The 21,988-nt window shown below is 36.5% G+C and overlaps 1 protein-coding gene and 1 pseudogene across 1 annotated transcript in view; one reads left to right on the top strand and one right to left on the bottom strand.

Moving 5' to 3' along the window:
- Positions 1 to 21,982, top strand: part of GUCY1A2 (guanylate cyclase 1 soluble subunit alpha 2) — a gene marked incomplete at its 5' end in the record, with an annotated part of 275,265 nt that extends 253,283 nt beyond the window's left edge. Inside the window, one exon of the mRNA XM_006151043.2 lies at positions 21,440 to 21,982. Within this exon, the coding sequence (XP_006151105.1) occupies positions 21,440 to 21,647 (208 nt within the window). The remainder of the gene's footprint in view (positions 1 to 21,439) is intronic.
- LOC102496105 (SNW domain-containing protein 1 pseudogene) lies at positions 11,002 to 12,672 on the bottom strand (annotated as a pseudogene).
- Positions 21,983 to 21,988: the final 6 nt, after the last annotated feature.

The raw sequence follows: 21,988 nt of genomic DNA, 5'->3' as shown, positions 1-21,988 counted from the left end.
TCTCTCTCTCTCTCTCTCTGAGTATACATGCACTATGCACTACAAGCACTAAGACACACACATAAAAACTCTTAAAAAAATAAATGTTTTACTCTAAATCCTGGCACAGAAAAAGGACATCGGTGGAAAAGCAGTGAAATCTGAATGAAGTCTGTAATTTAGTCACCAGTAATACACTATTGTTAATTTCTTAGTGTGAACAAAGGTACTGGGTTATACAGATTGTTAACGTGGGGGAAGATGAATGAAGAGTACAAGGGAAGTCACCGTGCTACTTTACAGCTGTATCATAGACCTACAACTATCCCAGAGCAGTCTACTTAAAAACATTCTATCTAGTGAGACTCAGGATTATTTTCAATTTACATAATAGAAGATCTTATCTGCTACTAGAAATTGACCATTTTTTCAGCCTGGAAACAATACAATAAAAAAAAAAAAAAACTTATTTGGACATGATGTTCCACCAGGAGTGGAATGGGGAATACTAGAGGTGAGAGAACTATTAAGAGATAGCAATGTTGTTCCAGTCCTGAGGTGCAGTCGTGAACTAAGACCATGGTTATGGAAATAGAAAGAATGTAAGATATGAAAAGACCTTAAAGAAATCATCGACAGGGCAGACTGGAAAATTAAAAAATTAACAAACAAACAAACAAGCAAAAAACATAGCCCAGTAGTCAACACTGGGCTTTGGAGCAATTCAATAGAAACCCTGTTTTACTTTTAAAGTTATTACTTTCACTTTTAGCCATAAATACTTTATAGTTTTTATTGATCATTCTTTTAAGTGTTTCAGTAAAGAGAAAGACTTTCTCCATACAAATTGTTTTCTTTTAGAAACTATTTAAGATTTCTGATCTTTAGAAAGTTAACTACATATTTAGCATCAGGGTGTCAGTCTTCTAAATAAAAGTTGATCGTGAGGGAGATCCCTTTGAAAATTAGGAATTTGTCATTTTTTAATTGTCTCAAAAAACATAAATGATACATAATAATAAATATTAGTGTCTCACAATACTTGTACAGTGTACAATGTGTAATGATCATATCAAAGATAATTAGCATATGCATCACCACAAACATTTGCTATTACTTTATGTTGGAAATACTCAAAATCTAGCTATTATAAAATATACTTTATCAATACGTATAGTCGCCGACTGTGCTCTAGAACACTGAATTGAAGCCATCTATGTAAGTGTATTTTTTTAACTGTTACCGGTCTCTCTTTATCCCCCTGTGCCTATCCTTTCCAGCCTCTGTTAACTCCTGTTTTACATTGTCCTTCTATGAAATCAATGGTTTTGCTTTTTACATATGAGTCAGAGCCTGTTGTATTTGTCTTTTTATACCTGCCTTTCAATTTTTCCCCATTTAGTATGGTGTTTGCTGTGAGTTCATCATATATGACTTTTGTTGATATCTATGCCTTTTGTACCTAATTTGTTGAGAATTTTTATCATGAAGGGATGTAGAATTTTATCAGATGATTTTTTCTCCATCTATTGAGATGATCATATGGTTTTTGTCCTGCGTTCTGTTGATGCGATGTATTAAATTTACTAATTTGCATATGTTGAAACCTCATTGCAACCCTGGGATAAATCCCACCTGACTATGTTGTGTACAGTTCTTTTTGATGTGCTGTTGGACTCAATTTGCTATTATTTGTTAACATATTTTTACATCTATGTCCATCAGGGATGTTAGTCTATTGTTTTTTCTGTCACAACCTGGATTGGTGTCAGTATGAGGATAATGTTGGCCCTACTGAATGATTTTAGAGGAGTTCACACCTTTCAAGTAATTACAATAGTTCACCTACAATTGATATTAGATTTTGCTAAAATGTTTAATGGAATTAAACAATGAAGCCATCTGGTTCTGGACTTTTCTTTAATGGAAGACTATTATCATTTCACTTTTATTGTGAATGGTTTGCCTAGATTTTCTGTTTCTTCTTGATTCAATTTTAGGACTATGTGTGGTCCCAGAATTTATCCATTTCTTCTGGATTTTTCAATGTGATGACACATAATTATTTATATTAGTTTCCTACAGTCTTCTATATTTATGTGGTGTCAATTGTAATGTTTCCTTTTCTTTAATTTCTTATTTATTTAGGTCTTTTCTCTTTCCTTAAATCTACTCCTTTTTTTTTTTATTAATCTAGTTAATGGTTTGTTCACTTTGTTTACCTTTTCAAAAGATCAGTTTTTTGTTTCACTTATCTTTTATATTCTTTTATATATTTTTTGTGGTCTCCATTTGTGCAGTTCAGCTTTGATCTTTTTGGTTTGGTTTGTTCTTGCTCTTCTGGTTCATTGAGGTACATTGTTAAATTGTTTGTATAAAATTTCTCTACTTTAAGACAACGTCTTGGGGACCAGTAGTTGGTGTTATGGCTATGTCGCTGGACTCCCATATAGTAGACCACGGTTTGAGTCCCAGACCCGGTGGCTTAAACTCATGCCAGGTGTGTGTGCGTGTGTGCCCAAGATCCAAAGAGGAGAATGGAGGAGAAGGAACTGTGGCATGGCCATCTCCCCTGGGGAGTGATTTTTTGCTTTCTGTCTCTCTGTCTCTCTCTGTCTTTTTGGTGAGCACACGTGCCCTATAGCAAAAACCTCTCCCAGAAAATAAAAGACAAGGTCTCATTGTATCACAATCCTCCTACCTCAGCCTCCCAGTTAGGACTACAGTTGCACTCCACATGGCCAGCTCTTTTTTTTATTTTAGAGAGAGTTTTGTTGTTGTTGTTGTTGTTGTTGTAGGGCACATATACTTTCCAGACAGACAGAAAGAGAGACAAAGAGAAAGAAAGCAAGAAATCATCCCCCAGGGGCATGGGCACAAGGCAGTCCTTTCACTTTCTCCTCTGTTCTGCTCTTGGGATCTTGGGCATGCATGCATACATGTCTAGTGTGAGTTTTAAGCCACTGGGTCCAGGACTAGACTCATGGTTGACTACATGGGAGTTCAGCGACGCAACTATTACATGATCTGCTGATCCCTGCCCAGCTCTTCTTCAGACATGGTCTTGCTTTGGCATCTAACCTGAAGCTTACCATGCTCCTGCCACAGCTCATCAGGTCCCTGGGATTATAGCTTTGCACCACCAAGCTCATCGTTCAGTTTGGTCCTAGAATCGAACCTGGGATACCTATGTGTTTCTAGTTTGGCAAACACAGCATCTCAGTAGCATATACCATTGTGGCTGGGGTTTTTTTCTCTTTCTTTCTTTCTTTCTTTTAATGTAGGTGTTTATTGCTATAAGCTTTCTAGTACTGCTTTTCCTGGATTGCAGATTTTGGTATGTTTCCATTTTCATTTGTTTTAAGCAGTTTTAAAATTTTCACACAATTTTTTCATTGATCTGTTGGCCATTTAGAAGCATGTCAGTTTCTTTTGTTAATTTCTAGCTTTATTCCATTGTGGTTGGAAAAGATATGTGACATGATTTTGATTTTTAAAAAATTTGTTGAGGCTTATTTTATGGCCTAACATAAGGTCTGTCCTGAAGAATGTTCATGTGGTGATGAGAAGAATGTGTGTTCTGTAACTGTTGAATGAAACATCATATTGGTGTCCGTTACGTCCATTTGGAGTATAGGGTAGTTTAACTCTGATGTTTCTTGGTTGATTTTCTGTGTGGATGATCTGTTCAGTGATAAAAGTGAGGTGCTGAAATCCCAAACTATTATTGTATTGCATTCTATCTCTTGCTCCACTAAAAATTGCTCTGTGTATTGGGTGCTCCAGTGTTAGGTGTTTTTTTACAATTATTATATCCTTTTGGTGAATTGGTCTCTATCGTTATACAGTGGCGTTCTTGGTCTCTTTTTACAGTTTGACTTACAGTCTGTTTTATCTTATGTAAATATAGATACTTTTACTTGTTTTTGTGTTCTATTTGTGTGTAGCATTTCTTTCCATCCTTTTACTTTCAGTCTACGTGTATCTTTACTGGTAACATGAGTTTCTTGTAGGTAGCATATGGTAAAATTGTGTTGCTGGGGTTTTATTGTTGCTTTTAAAACCATTTGGCCACTCTGTCTTTTAATTGTAGAATTTAACCTGTTTACATTTGATGTTACTATTATTGATAAAGAATTTACTCCCGTAATTTCATTAATTATGTTCTGATTCTTTTAAACATTCATTTTTTTTCTTCCTCTAATTATTTATCTTTATGGCTCGGTGGTTTTATGTAGTGATGATGATTTACTCCTTTCTCAATCTCGTTTATATAATTGCTGGTAGCAGTTATTAATTTCTTCACTTCAAAATGTCAGACTTTGTTGAGCATTTCTTATAAGGCTAGTTAGTCTAGGAGTGATGAATTCACTCGGTTTTTGCTTGTCTAAGAAAGACTATTTCTCCTTCAGTTCTGAAATATGACTTTGCTTGGTATAGTATTCTTGATTGACTCTGTTGTTTCAGTATTTTGAATAAATCATCACATCCTTTCCTAGCCTCAGGGTTTTTGCTGAGAAATCTACTGTTAGTCTAATGGGAATGCGTTATACATGTCTTGATGCTTTCCTATTGCTGCTTTAAATTTTTCCTCTATCTTTGACTTTCAACAGCTTAATTATAGTATGTCTTAGTGAGGCCCTCTTTGGGTTGAATCTGTAGACCTTTGAGTTTGTAGTATCTAAATGTCCATATTTCTTCCAAAACTTAGGAAGTTTTTATTAATTACTTAATCAACAATTTTCTGTCCTTTTCTCTTCTCCTTTTGGAGTTCTTACAATGCAATATTTTGTTTGTTTAACAGTGTCCAGTAAGTCTTATAAGGTGTCTTCACCTTTTTGTCATTTTTTCCCCGTTCTAGGTGATTTCAAAAGAGTTATCTTCAAGTTTAGAGGTTATTTTATTTGCTTGGTTTAGTCTGCTATAGAAGTTTTTTCTCTCTCTTTTTCTTAGGAGATTTTTGCCTTAGGGCATGAGAGATAGAGAGACAGATACAGTGAGAGGGAAAGTGAGAAACCACCCCCTAGGGTCCATTATGATCCTGGGATCTTAGGCATGCACACACACATCCCCAACATGAATTTCAAGTCACCGAGTCTGGGACTTGAACCATGGTTGGCCCTCCTAAAAATTGATCAGGAATTTCATTCATTACATTTTAATATTAAATAAAATATATTAATTTTAAAGAAATCATTTTTAACCTAGAGAACTGAGTCAATCTTGACTGTGCTTTAATGTGTTAGGAGTCACTTTCTCTCTCTGTTCTTTGGTGTGCAACACTTTGTACACTAGGAGAAATCTGTTCTAAAGATGCTCAAGAATCACAAGAAGACTTTTCATGGTTTGATTGAAGTACAAAGATTCTTGTGCACTAGTCATTTCTTCCTAAATCAAAATTGCTCTATCACCAGTTTTTGTGATATTGACCAACATGACACTGTTTTCTTTAGAGATCTTGAGAATTTTTTACATTTGTACATCTAAAACTGACATGCTCACAGTGCTGTATATATCCTTCTATAACTTCTCAAGTCTCACTGAATGTTAAGGCTCCAAATAATTGAAATGAATGAGAATAATTTTTTTCTTTTTCTGTAAGGTAATTGAGAATCAGAGAATTTAAGTAACTTAATGTCATTAGCTAATTTTCTTCTATCTCACCTGTTTGGAAAGAAACAGTCCTAAAAAGTAAGAGATCATATTTATGGAGTTTACCTACATTCTTCTCCTCTCTCATTCTTATTTATTACCTTTCTGTAGTTTTGTATTAAACTATTAGTGTTAAATTTGTATTAGTATTTTTGAGAAGCATCATTTCAGGAACATTTGCAGGGAATGTTTGCTATAAAACATTGTTGAGGGTAGTTAACTAAAGAGGTAAGTTGAACTCTTGAAGAAAGGAAAAAAGGAAGCTCCTCTACATTTTTTTTAGCTCTAAATATTCACAGGCTGATTGGCTTTTTTTGTACTGATGTTATTATAGTTCTGCATGTTCTTCTTATATATCTGGATTAACTCTACCTCTGGCTGATCTAGGAATATATAGAAAATATAGAATTCATTAAAAATTAATTTTGGTCCTAACCTTTTAAAAGAATCAACTAAGGATTCTTCATTTAAAAAAATAAATGTACATATTTTCTCCTTTCCACTCCTTCTCTGTGCTTTGCACGGAAAGATCAGCATGATGACTGGCTTGCTTTTAAGAAAGACTTCTGGTCAGAAGTGAAAAAATGTGAGGCAATTATTTAATTTACAAGAACTGATTATGGTTATCTTTTCTAATAATCTCTCATTTGTCATCTCTTTTTAAAGTTGTGGCTGTAGACAGGGAAAACTTTTGAGTGTTTTGATTTTGAAATCTCTTGGCATTTACTGGAAATGGAGTTCTTTGACTGTTAAAGGTCAAAATTGACAGTGTCCAGAGGAGCCAATGGGCTTGAATCATCTTTAGCTATTCAGCATTCTTTTTTATTTTTCCTGATTATGGGATACAGTGTGACTTTTTTCAGTACTGAATGCAATGTGTAATGAACAAATCAGGGCATATTGCTCATCTCAAATATTTATCATTACTTTGTCCTGAACTTTCAAAATCTTTTTTGTCTACTTCAGATGTGTAATGAATTATTGTTACTTACATGCTACAGTACTATAGAACACTAGAATTTTTTCTTCTCCAATTGTAATCTTACATCTATTGACCAACATCTCTTTATCTTTCTCCCTTTCTCTTTCTCAGTTCTCTGAATATTGAATTCTCTTCCTATCATTTTACTGTTCTTTCAGTAAAAGATTAATTTAAACTTCACATAAGATTGACGATAAATGCTGGTGATCAATCTGCTGTGTTGAATTAGAACTTTCTGTTGTTGCCATATATTCATTTTTTTTTTTTACTGAAAAATGCATTTAGACTATTCTACTGGCACTAGGCACTGCATCTCTGAGTGCAGGAGAAGGATGACAGTTCTTTAAGATGGAAATAAAAACCCTGAAGAGAATATGTGTTGTTATAAGTGTCCTGCCCTTCCTGAGTTTTTCCTACTACCTTTTTCTTTCCACCTGAATGAGTGCAAAGAAGGAACTCTATGGGACTGTATTTCTGCTTTGTGCTTAGTTCAGCCTTCTAAAATCTGAGACTCTGAGAGGAACTAATTCTCCCATTCACACAGGGCCATACCAGGATGTGTGCTCCCTGGCAGGCAGCGGCTTGCACACTGAGCACTCATCGCAAACACATTTTGCCCAGCCCTTAACCCAGGGTGGGCTGCAGAGAGATATGAGCGGGTGCCACAGAACTGCCTGCAAGACTCTCTTTCTCACCATTTTCAGGACCCATCCAGAAAGATTACCCTTTTTGAGAACTTATTCATTACCTCGAATTTTAGAACCCACATACTGACAATTTTATAAAATTGTCTCAAAATCTACAACTAAAAATATTTGTAACCTTAAAATGCATAAAAACTTAGTGAGATCCTTTTTCTGTTTTGTTCATAGTGAGCTCGATTCTCACTTTCTTTATTTAGACGGGAGAGTTATTTCGAGAGAATGAGTCATTGAGTTTCAAGGGATTTTAGAGTGTCTAGCTGACTCAATAACTACAGTTTCATTGGGCCTGTCGTCAAACTGCATAAGATCATGGAATCATGAAGCACAAAGCAGAACTACAGTGCAGAGCGTTCCCTCTTTCCTCCCATTCAGGTGGAAAGAAAAAGGTGAATGGGAAAAACTACAGAACATTTAGAACAACACTAATTATCTTCTTGTCTTTTATTTTCATTTTACAGAACTGTCTGTCATCCTTCTCCAGAACTCAGGGACACAATGCCTAGTGCCATTATAATAGTCTAAATACATTTTGCAGCTAAAAATATATATATTCTGGTGAATATTTAGCAACAACAGAAACTTCTAAGTCAACACAGCAGATTGATGACCAGAGTTTATCATCAATCTTGCATAAAGTTTACATTAATCTTTTACTGAACGAATAGTCAAATGATAGTAAAGGTATGAACAAGATATCTAATTCTCTCACCACCTATAGCTGTCTATCTACCCACTATGCGGGCACACACAGAATGAAAGAGGACTTAACAGTGGAAGGGAGGAAGCTGGGATCTGTACACATGAGTACTATCTGGCTTAGTGCAGTGGAGAAAACAGTCTTGGATCTTACAGGCTAAGAAGTAGCCTGTTCATTCACAAGTGCAGGGGTGCATGAACACACACACACACACACACACATGCACACATGCACACACGCACACACGGAACCTAATTAGAAGATTAACTTACAAGGTCCAGTGTATGACCAAGAATTCTAGAAAATGTACAAGAGGTTAAAAGCCATCTAGGTATTTTAAAAAGTAATAGATTCAATACAAGGAATGATGTGCTTATAGAATCACTGGAACTAATAAAAAGAACAAGTTTTATGCTAAACTACTTTTCTTGAAATTAAGCTCTTCCAGTATAAAATTGGTCAATTAGGCAAAGTTCTACTTCTGTGGCCACAGCTTGAACTACAATAGTCTAGGTCTGGAGCCAGGACCACAATCATACCAGCCTTTCCACATCAGAGCAATGAAAGGTGGATGCTTAAATATACATTCACATGATGAGGAAGTGAGATAGGAGAGCCACAACACTGAGATATTATTTTTCTTTAAAAATGTGTTTTCTTTACTCATGATAGAGCTCATGTGCATGCACGTGTGCACATACACACACAAGAGAGACACAGAGGAGCACCCTCAACAGAGTCTGCTTGCTTTGTGATCGCCTTTCTCTCATCCCCTAGCCCATCAGAAAGTGGGCATGCACTCATTTATGACACATTTTATGCTAACTGGGCTGAGGATTCAAACCATGGTCACATGTAGGATTTGGCTTCTTTTGAGCAGCACGTTACTGCTGTCCCTTGGAGCCAGTCCACGGGCCATTTTCTTAGCATTCAGGAAACTGGAAACTGGAGTCACCTTCTGCAAAACTTCAGCACTGACAGTCAGCATCAATGGTCAGTTGCTAGAAAGAAATAGAATGTGGGACCAGCAGTTAGCGTAATGGCTATGTTGCTGGACTCCCATGTAGTTGATCACAGTTTGAGTCCTGGACTCGGTGGCTTAAACTCACGCCAGGTGTGTGTGCATGCATGCCCAGGATCCCGAGAGGAGAAAGGTGGAGAAGGGATTGTGGCATGGCCATTCCCCCTGGGGGGATGACTTCTCGCTTTCTGTCTCTCTGTCTCTCTCTGTTTTTCTGACAAGCGCACGTGCCCTATAGCAAAAACCTCTCCAATAAATAAATAAATAAATAAAGGAAGAAGAAATTGAATGTACTTCGATGTTTGCCATTCATATCTTTGGCAAGTACATCTAATGCAGGAACCTAACAATCACTCAGAACTTTAGTTACACATGAAATTGCAGAATGCAGTTTCCAACTGGTAATGGCATACTAATCTAAAACTTTATTTCAAAGAAAAATAAATAATAATAGAGTTTGGGAGAAAACTAACTCTAGAAGGATGTAAAAGGGTTTATTCTCTTAAGTCAAAATGGTTCTAAATTTAGGCAGGTGAATATAGGGGGATTAATGAAAAGTCTACCTACAGAGCAGCAAGAATCCGGGCCTGTTTCCTCCATGTGCCTTGGAGAAACTCGATGTAAGGCATGATGATGTAGGATGATTGGACCATCTTATTTGTATATATTGCCCCAAAGGAAGAACACTAAATATTAGGTAGCTGGAAAAGTTATGATGCATTTTTGCATAGAAAAAGTATGTCATGACTTTTCAGACAATCAAATGGATTGATATTTGGGAGTACAAACAGATGGTCAGGGAAATTGTGGTTCAATATGATCTTACCACATGTAAAGCTTCTCTCGGGTCTTAAATAGAAAGAAAATAGCAAATATATTAATTATTTGTTGAACACCTTAGACATGACAGAAAGAACCCAAAACAAACAAGCAAATGACAACAAGAACTATTTTCAAAAACTGGAAAAATAAACAATACAGAGATTGAAAACAAAACAAAACAAATCAAAACAAAAAAACTCGATAAAAGGATGATTAATATTTTTGTTGATTTTAAGACTTAAAAACATAGTATAATAAAGAAGCAATAATATACAAGAATGAGCTCTTAGAAATTAAAAGTATTTGAAATTTTAAAATTCTATGTAATCATTAGAAGATAATGCTGGAGATAATCTTCCAGAGAGTTAATTAAAAATAAATAAAAAATAAGGGAATAATCAGAGGAAGACAAAAACTTACATTAGAGGATCAATGTACCAAGGTCATTTTCTGACAAAGCAGAAACCCATAAAAAGCAAATATATAAAACAAGGCATAGGAAATTTTTAGTGAAATCACACATATACATATATCCTAGATTTTTTTTTTTTTTTGGTGGTTGGGGTAATTTTATTCAGAAGCAGCTGCTCTTACACAAAATACTAACCCCAAACTAACAGTGTCACACAAAAGGGAGTGGTCTTGGTGGCGTGTGTGTGTGTGTGTGTGTGTGTGTGTGTGTGTGTTGGGGGGACACTTTACGTTCTATATGCCAAAAGGTGGGAGAAGCACAAACATGACCTGCTCTTTAAAAAAAAACTAGTTCAAAGTAGAATTTTTTTATCCCCTGTACTTCAGTAACAAAAAGTAGCGTTGGGATCTGGCACCTAGATTTTTTTTATTTTTTTGAGATTTTTACTGTAGGGCGCGTGCGCTCGCCAGACAGAGAGAGACATAGAGACAGAAAGCGAGAAATCACCCCCCAGGGGGGATGGTCACGCCGCAATCCCTTCTCCTCCACTCTCCTCTCGGGATCTTGGGCACGCACGTACATGCGCCTGGCGTGAGTTTTAAGCCACCGGGTCTGGGACACGAACCGTGGACCGCGGTCGACTACGTGGGAGTCCAGCGACATAGCCATTACGCTAACTGCTGGTTCCCTAGATTTGATTTTTATCATGATAATTTACAAAGTGTTCCCCATCTGACTTGCATCTTTAGGGTTATTAGTCCATTCACTATGAAGAGAGGTATTATCTACTCCTTTCTCCTCTTCTTGCCTTCATGCTCATGTTCCTTGGGACGGCTGCTATCTGAAGGTCTTTTAGAGCCACCATGTGGTTTGGCTTCTTCCAAAAACTTGTCCAAACCAAAAGGATATTCCTCAAACTCAATTGGTCCCTCTCGTCTTCTCTGTCTATGGTCTGAACCAGAAAACTCCTTGTTGGTCTTTATTCTGGCTTCTAGGTCATCACCATACATGTCCTTGTCCAGATTTTTACTGGGCCTATAAATGCTGTGGGCCATATCTTTACCACCTCTCCAGGCTTGGTCATAAACATTGGAGATTTCATCTTTTCCACCTTCTAATCCACTTTCCATACCCTTGGATTGGTTCAAGAGACGCTGGTTGTATTGAACTTCATTGGAAGTACGTGGATTGGGCACACCAAGAGCCTAAAGCTTCACTGATATCCTGATTTTCATTTCTCTGCAGTTTAGACCTCTTATCAGGAACTGCTCTGGAAAGATTCCTATCATGCTGTCTCTCTTTTCTCCTATCATGCCGGATTTCATCTCTCTCACGTGCCTCCCCATCCTCTTTTTCCACATGGGTTTTGATTCCAGCTCTCCTTTCTCTGGCTTTTTGAGCCATTTCTCTAAGTTTCTCTTCATGTTTCTCCTTTCATTTTTGAGCCATCTTTCTCTCTACTTGGGCACACATTTCCACAGCTTCACGAGCCTTCCAATTAGCAATATAGAGGGCTTCAGCCAGTTTGGCAAAATTTTAATTTATATGTACTGTCTGTAGTCCTCTTCCATCAGCAGCTAGATGTTTGTCTAATGGAATTGTATTACCCTTTGCATTTTTCCAGTTTGAAATGCAAGGAGGAATCTTGCACTCTTGTTGTTCCTTTACAGTCACCTTTCTGCTGGGAGAATGCATGACAGGTGCAGGAGGAGAAGGTGGTCCCCAGGGAATTTTCTTATTAATCTTGAGTCTTGGTGGCTCCGTTGGATCTTCATTTCTACCATTCGAATAACCCTCTGTTTATCTCCAGAATTGAAAGCTACTCCTTGCTGAGATGGTATATACCGGATATACTGAGCAGGAGCCAGTTTATCAGCTGATTGAACTGGCATGGTGGCAGCAACCTTCTGTGATACAGATTTCTCTAGGGATACTCTTGTCTTTTCTGTTATCTCTTCAATAGCTTCTTCATCAGGTCTTTGCAGGTCTGGCTCATCTGCATTCATAACCTCCTTTGGAACCAGGTCAGTGTATTTGCTATAAATGACCTTGTCTTTTGACCTTGTCTTTTGTGGAGCGACTGCATCATATTTAATTTTATTTAATTTTTTATTTAATTTTTCCTTCAGGATCCACCTGAATGGCTAGTGCATTTGACATTTTTTTCTTTTGTCCCATATCCAGTGGGTATTGGGCCACATGGATCTCTGGGAAGGCTCCTCCATCTCCCAAATTCTCCAATAACCGAGGTATCCATCCTTTCTGGTACCCATAAGGGGGAGGTTCTCTTCGGGATGAGACCAGTGACGTCTGCCGTGATCTTTGGGATCTTGCCTTTTCTTCAGCCTCAAGCTGGTCCTGAGATAGCTGAGAAGGTGCAGGTAAAAATCTGGAGAGCGCCATCTTCTTCCGCTTCTTCCAGCGCGAGCTTGAATTTCAATTCCTAGAATTGAAAGACATAACTTAATATAGCAAAAGGTTCAAAAGATTCCCCTATTGGTCACTGAAATCAATAAAATAATGCACTGAGGCATATTATCAAGGTTTTCATAATACCAGAGACAGATGATGGTGAGGATGACGATGAGAGAGAAACAGGAATCACAGTCACTAGATGGGGAAACAGTGGCTTTTGACTTGTTAACAGCCAAAGTCTAAGGGGAACATTATTTCTAAATAAGAACATAATATCTGATTGAAACAATTAAGTTGAGAAGAGTGAAGTAAAGATAATTTTAGACATTGAAAGTCTTTAGTCACTGTCGGCATACCCTTTCTAGCCCTTCATCTGCACAATATTCACTGGCCTCTTGCTGTGGCCTTAAAGCATTCCTATGTGAGCAGTAGCAAGGTAGTCAGTAAACATGTTTGTGCTTTTTGAGCATTATGAGAATGCCCTCTCTTCCAGCTCTGCACATTATATAGATTGTTACAGTTGTTGAAAAAAGAAAAGATTTTTCAGTATCACATGATCATTTCAAACATGCAGGTGTTAATGTTTCATTTAGAGGCTAGAAATGGATCTATTTGTTTCAACAAGTTAGCCTAGTTCATGGGTTCCTATTAGCTAATATAAAATGACAAAATAATTATTAAAACACATTGTAAAAGACTTTTTTTAAAGAGAGATTTCCGCTGTAGAGTGGGTGTGCTCACCCAGACAGACAGAGACAGAAACAAAGTGAGAAACCATCCCCCAAGGAGGCTGACCATGCTGCAACCCCTTCTTCTTCATTCAAAATGAAAATTCCTTCTTCTTTCTTAGTTCTCTCCTTCTCCATAAATATGATCAGAAGTAGGAAAGCCTTAGATCCTCATTCATAGAAGGCACCTGTTGACTGACTGACTCCTAAACTAACCAGAACACTGATGATTCTAAATGTGAGTTTGGGAAAACCTGGCTCAAGACACTCTTGCTTGGTTACCTTGTGTAACTAGTTTGGAGCAGTCTGAGAAACGCACATAGCAAGTGGTCACAAAGGCCTCCCTAATTAGCAGTCTAATGAAAATATAGGAGAGAAAAAAGATAATGGAATAAAAGAGCAAATTGTGGCCACTGTCTCCCAGATGACCAAGCAGTGCTTTATAAACGTCACTTGAAGTAAGGTTTGGAAAACGCTGTATGAAGGGGCTTCAAAAGTTCATGGAAAAATGTATATTATTAAAAAACTGTATTTAAATAACTTTTTACACCAAAACACTTGAATTCCATTTTCCCTCAAACTTTCTGAAGTCCCCCAGTATATCCTAAATAGGGTGACTAGAATTCCATCATTAGTATTCCTTTTACTTCCTAAAACTCAAAGTCCTGCGTTAAAATTCTTTTAAAGAAAATAAATATACATGATGCTTAGGTCATTTTTACCTCCAGTATGAATAACTTTAAGGTCCTGTTCCAAGGCTGTTATAACACAAAGTGGGGAGACAGACATGTAAACAAGAGCCTCCAGAATCAGGACGACTTCACAGCTGCAGGTGTGAGGCAGCAGCTCCTCAGATGGCCATACTATCCATTCCCACACATACTGGGAAGCCACCCATTTATCTAAAGCAGCAGTGAACTTTTATTTTGAAAGTCAATCTGTAGGAAAAAAAAAAAAAAAAACTGCTGAGAGGAGGAAATCTGACAGGCAGGTAAACTAGGACTTGTGTGTCTTCCAAATACTTAGTACACTTGTTGCCAAAACTCCCAGGTTGTATATCGCCCAGTTGGGAATTACAGCTGGGGATTAATTTAGATTTACGTAAAATCTAAGCTTCCATATCAGTCCTGAGGTGCTAAGGAAATGGATTGTTAGGCAGAGCTGTAGAGCAAGCCCAGAGACTTGGACTTAATAAAGCATTTCAGAGAGGATCAGAAGTTCTGGGGTGATTGGTGTGTAAAGTCTTAATCCTTGCATACACACTGATCCTTTACTCAGCACCATGACTCACATCATCGCCAGGCATGCTGTGTGAACGTTCTCCTGACCTCTCTATAGAACCCCACAACATGCTCAGATTGTCCTACTGGAAGTCATCCAGATATCTTCAGGGTGCATATACACAAAGGCTGTTCAATTCTTGAAGTCATAGGAGCTGGAATGAATTTATCCATATGTGCTCTCATTTTTATTATTGAAAGTTAAAACAGTATTTAGGTTATTGCTACCACCACAGTGTTTACTTGGAAAAGAATAAAAGCTAATAAAAACTGCTGTCTCCATGATTTCCAGCACAGTGTATGAGATTTATTTAAAATGTCAAGAGATCAATTCATTGTGAAGAGCTTGCTCCCAGCCAAAGTGTAGTGAATTATTGAAAAGTCCTGGCATCCGAAGCAGCTGGTGCTCTCTTCTTTCAGTCATCTACAAGTTCTTTTCATAGATGTAACCCATATTCTATTTTTTGTTGCCAGAAAATCTCAACTATAGCACAACATAAGATCTTGGAGAGGCAAACAAATTGTAAAAGAGAAATCAGAGGGCTTAAAAAATATGAAGATAGGAATATAGCTCATGTGGCATCCTGCTAACCTTCAAGAGATTTTTTAGAAAGATTGAGTTTATGGTTCTACAGGTTACAAGTGATCGTACCATATGACATTACTTTGTCACAGTGAGCTTTACTACTCCAGTTCTTGACTTTTACATTTAAACTCACAGTCATCACTTCTTTCATCCTACAGTTTCTTCCCTTGAATTGCATCATACATTGTATCATATACTGCTCATGTGGCCCATTTGTTTCTGCATTTCTTGTCTTTTTATTTATATGAACTTGTGCTGTGTATCTTCACTCTCTTCCACTCAGGGGACTATTTTCACAAGCACCCAACAAGGCCTCTTGGCTGAGAGACATCATTGATTGACCAATGTTGCAAATCAGTGACTCTTTTCTTTGAATTTAGCAAAATGATTGTGGGATTTTCTGATAAATTCAACTATTATTGGGGGATTTTTACATTTTATTTCTGAAGAGACCAATGTATATAATATCTAAAAGTTGACATTTGTACTAATGAAATAAAGCAGACAGTACTGGTGATGTCCGTTCTGATGGTCATCAGTGCTGCATCTGTATCCCAGTTTAGTCATTTTTTAATGGAGAGCTAGTCTTATTTATTCTAAGACTTAGTTCGATGAGAAGTTAACAAATCTACACTCCAACCCCACTGCCACTACTTTCTTTCTATTTCCTTGAGCATATTGCTCATAATTCTCAATGCAACTTCCATTTTCCATAAGTTTCACAGAGAGGAGCATTTTTAGGTGTTGCAAAGTGTTATGTTATAGATAGAATAGGATAAGGCTTTAAAAAGAATTTTGAAATGTTAGAATGAACCATCCTTGGACCAGCAGTTAGCATAATGACTATGTTGCTGGACTCCCATGTAGTCGACCGTGTGGACCTGGTGGCTTAAACTCACACTGGGCACCTGTGCGTGCATGCCCAAGATCCTGAGAGGAGAATGTAGAAGAAGGGATTGCGGCATGGCCATCCCCCTGGGGGATGATTTCTCATTTTCTGTCTCTCCCTCCTTCTGATGAGTGCATGGCCCCTATGGCAAAAACCTCTCCAAAAAAAAAAAAAAGAAAGAATGAGCCATCCTTCTTTCTATCCCAAATTAATTTCATTGTTTAGTATTTTTTAGAAAGTCAATTAGAACTCTTATCCTTTAGAAAATATTATAATTTTGATTAATAAAAAGTAGAGACTACTCATATTGTAATAATTGTTTGTACTGCCAACTATTATTTTCACATCACATTTTTATCCATTAAGAATGTTTGAGAAGGAATAATTCTTTTTCTTTTCCTTAATGTAGAGTTGATCATTACTTATGTCATGCTCTTATATTTTCGGACAATGCTTATTCTTCCTACCATCATTTATACACAGTTCTTTTCCTCTACCCATCTTCTCTATAGCATATATTGGAGTTACTATTAATATTAACCTGACTTAGGAGAATGAGCTACTTTTAGGAAAAGGATAGTGAATTTGGTTTTGTAGTACCTTCCAAACAAAGTCTAAACTCTTAGTGTATGATTTCAACACTGTCCATACTGGCTGTCCCAGCCTTAACTCTCCTTCCTATTTCATTCTGAAATGCTGTTGGATAGTTGGAAACTTTTTGATCCTTTTCATAATTTTCCTATTTCTAATCCTTGGAGCATGCTGTTTTCCATATTCACTTGTTGAAATTCTGCACATATTTGAATATCTTTTCAGCTATGCTCATTTCCAGACCAAAGTGAGGGCTGAGTAGCCTTGAGTTGCATGCAGCTGCCCTCTTCCAACTCACCTCCCTGGCCCATAGCTAGAAAGGCTCGGAGAAATCCTCACCCACACTGAACAAGTGGCAAAAGGGAGATATTCCTCTCCATAAATCTGACTTCAGAACTCCTCCTGTAGGTACCATATTGCGAAACACAGTAAAAGAGAGAAATTGGCACAGAAGTAGCTCACAGTAAAAGGAAACACACAAGCTCACAGTTGCAAAAAACGTCTCCAGCAAATTAGCCAAAAGTAAATATATCACCAAATGACTGAAAATTGGAAAAGAGCCTCTAGTATCAGAAAAACAAGTGATATGTCTCCAACAAGGGAACACCATAATTTGTCTTCAAGTATGGAAAAATCAGAGGAAATTAGTGAAATGTTACATACGGAATTCCGAAGATTTATGGCATTAAAGTGCTATGCGATGGAAGAGAAAACAGACATTCAACTCCAGGAAATGAGGAAGCCCTTTCTTGATTTGAAGGAGGAGAGAGATAATATAAAGAAGAATCAAACAGAATTTCTAGAATTGTAGTCTGTAACACAGGAGATCACAACCTCCCTTGAAGGTATTAAAAGCAGATTAGATCAAGCAGATCGAATCTCAGATGTAGAAGACAAAATTTCTGACCTAGAAAGAATCACTAAAAAGAACAAAAAAAAAATGACCCCCTCAAAAATGAAGATAATATATGGGAAATACTATATACTATTAAACGCCTAAACATCTGAATAACTGATATCTCAGAAAGTGAAGAATCTAATAAGGGCATTGATAATCTATTCCAGGAAATCCTAGAAGAAAAATATTTCCAAGTCTAGAGAAGCATTCAAACATCCAGACTCAAGAAATACAAAGGACCCCAAATAGATTTAACCCAAGAAGATCCTCTCTACAGCACATACTAGCCAGATTGACCAAAATCACAGGTAAAGAAAATATCCTAAAAATGGCAAGAGAGAAATGCCAAGTTACCTACAAAGATTGTCCCATCAGGCTAACATTGGACTTCTCAGTGGAAATAAGGCAAGCAAGAAAAGAATAGAAAGATATTTTCTAAGTGTTAAAAGAAAAACAATTTCAACCAAGATTACTATATCCAGCAAGATTGTCCTTCAAATGAGAATAAAAGATAAAAACATTCTCAGATAAACAAAACCTGAAAGAATTTACCAACACCTGACTAGCTCTTCAAGAAGTACTGAAGGGAGTGCTATACCAAGAAAACTAAAGAGACCAATAGACAAGAGAATATAAACAACCCAGAGAATCGAACATAAATGAATGAACCTCCATGTTAGACATTTTTTTCAGTATTTTTGGTGGAAGTGACTAGTTGTGTATTCATGTTCCTTATAAAGTCTAAATGTGATTTCTTAACGTTTAGATGTTTTCTACAATCATGCTGCTTTTATACAATACAAAAGCTATTGTGATCCAAATGAAAAAAATATCTATTTGTGCCAATGTTAAATTCTTTGCATGGTATGGAAAAGAAGTACTTTGGACTCACTTTTTAGAAAAATTGAGTTTCAGGTTAACTCTGTAATTTTTCCTTCTAAAATATATTTACTTCTCATGTACTACTGCTAAAAAGAAGAAGTTCTGAGTATTACCACAATTTATAAAAAAAGATTAGACTTTCTGACATGTTGAAATTATATGGGAAACATTATCAAATATGAAATGGTGTTTAGCTCTTTGTGTATAGAAATTTGTCTCAATGGGTGTTCCAAAATTATATGAGATTCTTAAATATTTATGTATTAATACATTATAGTCATACTTGTAATGTTAAATAATTCTAATGTGAAGTGATCAAATTTGTCAATTTTGGGTTATGGTAAAATCAGATCTCAAGCATATGGCCATTTTAAGTTTCATTGTCCATAGTTAATTGCTTTAATCTCTAAAAGATTTTGTAATAGGTTAAAATTAAAAATTGCCTCTTTTAAGGAAATTAGTGAAAAAGACTCTGGTAAGTTCTCTTGAATATAGGTTTTTGATAACTGTGATATCATATTTCTGAGCTTGCAGGATTTAAGTGGGAAGACTGGACCACAGTAATACTGCAAAGTCAACAGAAGAGCTTAATTACATGAAAATAAACTGGTGAAATAGAATTTCAGGACTTTTGAATAAAATATGACTTTGTTTTCCAGATTTAAGGATTTTTATCTCCTTTTGAGTTGTTGATAGGTTCAGCAATTTGTCAATTTTTTTTCTTTTTAAATTGAATCATCAACTTTTCTCCCTTCCTTACCCTTCTGGAATTGGAAAATATTTGTGAATATTCTTATTTTCTGGCAGAATGATTATTTTCAATAATGTCTGTTGCCTTGCATCAGAAACTGGAAATACTGGTTATTGCCAGGGCTTTGACTGGAATGTCATATCTGAAAATATGACCAGAAAGCTAAGGAACTAAGGTAGATCTCAAGAGAGCCAAAGGAGGTCTTGGAAAGACTGCCTGATACCATAAACAGTTCTGCCAGGCAGGTAGGTAAAGAATGTCACTTCCTGACAGGCCGGAAAACTTCCAAGTACAGGTACTTAAAGTCAAAATCAGGTGGTGAATTCCTGACTTGGCTTAGTAGCCTGGGTAGGCTTTTCAAATGAGTCTAATCTGAAGTTCCTTGTAAAAGGTTCCAGCAAAGCCAACTAAATCAATTAGTATTCTTATTGGGCTTTGTGCAAATAACAGACCAAATTGAGACTAAACTCATTATTATTATTTTGCAAATTAATTAGTTTGTGCTTCTCTTTGGTAAAGGGAAAATGGAGAAAGGAAAAAAATTTTTAGAAGAAAACTACAGTGTAATTGTTACCAGATTTTAACTCTGTTCGTATTTAGTTTTTGAGTTTTAGTATTTACCTACTATTTGGACAGAATTCTAACATATTTCCTGGCTTTTAGTCTTAAGAAAATTTTCCTAACCTTGTTTGACTTTGATTCATTAAAACTAAATCTGCTTTTCTTAAAATTTAAAAAAAAAAAAAATTCCAGCAAACTAAAGGCAGTACAAGAGAACAGTGGGAAATGGGGGGAAGAAATCAAGGGAGGAAAAGGAACAGCATTTAATGGATGCAAGTATGGAAAATTGTCTACTGATAATGTGTATGATAATAGCTTTGACTGGTCCTAGATGCAGTGTACTCGAGATGGCAAAATTAATTTTGTATACTGTAAGGATGTATAGTGACTAAAAAGATAAAATAAAAAATTACATCTGTTCATGAAGGATTTATTGTTCTTCCACTGTGTTTTTTCCTCTTCTGGACTTCTACAGGTTTTTAATCTACCTTTCTTACGGTATCTAGTTAATTCTGTTTCATATTATTTTAATATTGCTGTTTTTTTTCTTTTCATTGAGTGTTTTGCCCTTTTCCCTATTTCTGTTGACAAAATTGAGAGCTTCTTAGATTGTATTGTACTGTTATATTAACAAGAGTGTCTCGGTGGTTTTCTTGGAAAATAAAAAGTATTTCATAAGGAAATGTTGAATTAAATTGAATTGTTGGGCCACGTTTTGAGATATGGGTAGCAAACTGAACCTTTCGTGGAATTAGACAAGTTTAAAGAATAAATCTCCTTCGGTGTTTGTTCTGAAAGAGTCTCTAAGTGTGACTGGAAGGGAAGCATTGAGCTTGAGGTCATAAAACATTGTTCTACTAAGCTAAGTACTTTATTTTGTGTTTTATACCCAAGACACACACTTAAAGCTTATCCAGAGACTACAAAACACAAAAAGAAACCTCTATAATTTACACAAGTTTTAAAAATAAACAGGGTAGATACTAGCAGATGGTATAATGGTTGCATCTCTGGACTCCCACTTAGTTGACTGCAGTTAGAGTCCCAGACCAGGCGACTTTAAACTCATGCCAGGCACATGTGCGTCATGCCCAAGAAGAGAATGGAGGAGAAGGACTTGTGGCATGGCCATCCTCCCGAGGGGGGTAATTTCTCACTTTGTTTCTCTGTCTCTCTGGTGAGTACATGTGGCCTATAGCAAAAATCTCTCCAAAAAAGAAAAAAATAAATAAACGGGATAAATCTTTCATATTTTCTTTCAAAGGATACTATCTTTTGCCCTTTTGTTTGGGGGGAAAATCAAATTTGAACAAATATTTTTAGGTAGGGCTATTTAGAAAGAAATAAAACTTGAATAAGTATTTCACTTAGTACTATGAACAGCTTTATTATTAATTGCTGCTATTATTAAGGGATCTTTGCTGAGTTACAGTATTTCCTAGCATTTGGAATCCTGTGAAGGCCACATTCATACCAAGAAATATGGACATTAATATAAGCAAATGACGGACTTCCTGATTTACATTTTTTGACCATTTATTCACATTTTCCCTGCCTATTTGATTCATATTATCTCTTTTTCTTCTTAGATTATTAAAACGGGAAGAAAGTTTCACATTCATTCCTCGGTCCCGTGAAGAGCTTCCAGACAACTTTCCAAAAGAAATCCCCGGGACCTGCTATTTCCTTGAGGTAAGGACTGGTCCAAAGCAGCCAAAGCCTTCTCTTTCTTCATCAAGAATAAAAAAGGTTTCCTACAACATCGGCACCATGTTCCTCCGGGAGACAAGCCTTTGAGACCTGTTACAGATCAAAGACTCCTCCAAAAAGCACAAGCCCAGAACATGGGTCACGACAGGAGGGCAGAAAGAGATCCTTTCTCTTTCATTGCTTTGTTAAGAACAAGCAGCAGAATTTCTGTTATGTCAGGCAATAATCCTAGAGAAAGGTGGGTAATGGCTGTCAATAAAAAAGCTGGGGGGTGGGGGGAAATATGTGTATATCCACATGAGTGTTTTGGTCATATATATATATATATTTTAATTACAAATATGGGCCCCTTTCAAAGCTAATCAATAAATAGATTCCATGTATTCTTGTTTGTCACATATACAGGTATCTTTCCATATATATTTATA

Source organism: Tupaia chinensis, unplaced genomic scaffold, assembly GCF_000334495.1.
Source record: "Tupaia chinensis unplaced genomic scaffold, TupChi_1.0 Scaffold000311_2, whole genome shotgun sequence".
Lineage (NCBI taxonomy): Eukaryota > Metazoa > Chordata > Mammalia > Scandentia > Tupaiidae > Tupaia > Tupaia belangeri.
Note: the sequence above shows the minus strand (reverse complement) of the source record. Positions and strands in the feature narration are given on the sequence as shown.